We start from the raw sequence: 202 nt of genomic DNA, 5'->3' as shown, positions 1-202 counted from the left end.
CGCCGCGCCCCCTCGCCCACCTGCCGTGGCCACCGCACGGTCAGGGCTGCGCCCCAACGCCCCCCTAGTGCCCCCCCCGGCCGAGCGGCCGTCACCTTCTCGATCTCGGGCACCGTGCGGGAGCAGTAGATCAGCTTGGTCACGGCCAGCGGTTGCGCCTGGGGGGTGGGGGGTGTCAGGCCACGGCCAGGGCCAGTGGATC

General features: G+C 75.2%; 1 protein-coding gene across 1 annotated transcript in view; it reads right to left on the bottom strand.

The window, feature by feature from the left end:
- The window catches only part of ERCC2 (ERCC excision repair 2, TFIIH core complex helicase subunit), an 8,557-nt gene that overhangs the window by 7,116 nt on the left and 1,239 nt on the right, over positions 1–202 (bottom strand). Inside the window, exon 2 of the mRNA XM_025214317.1 lies at positions 96–158. Within this exon, the coding sequence (XP_025070102.1) occupies positions 96–158 (63 nt within the window). The remainder of the gene's footprint in view (positions 1–95; positions 159–202) is intronic.

This window comes from Alligator sinensis, unplaced genomic scaffold (assembly GCF_000455745.1).
Source record: "Alligator sinensis unplaced genomic scaffold, ASM45574v1 scaffold107_3, whole genome shotgun sequence".
NCBI classification, from domain to species: domain Eukaryota; kingdom Metazoa; phylum Chordata; order Crocodylia; family Alligatoridae; genus Alligator; species Alligator sinensis.
The sequence above is the reverse complement of the archived record's forward strand: the minus strand, read 5'-3'. Positions and strand labels throughout refer to the sequence as shown.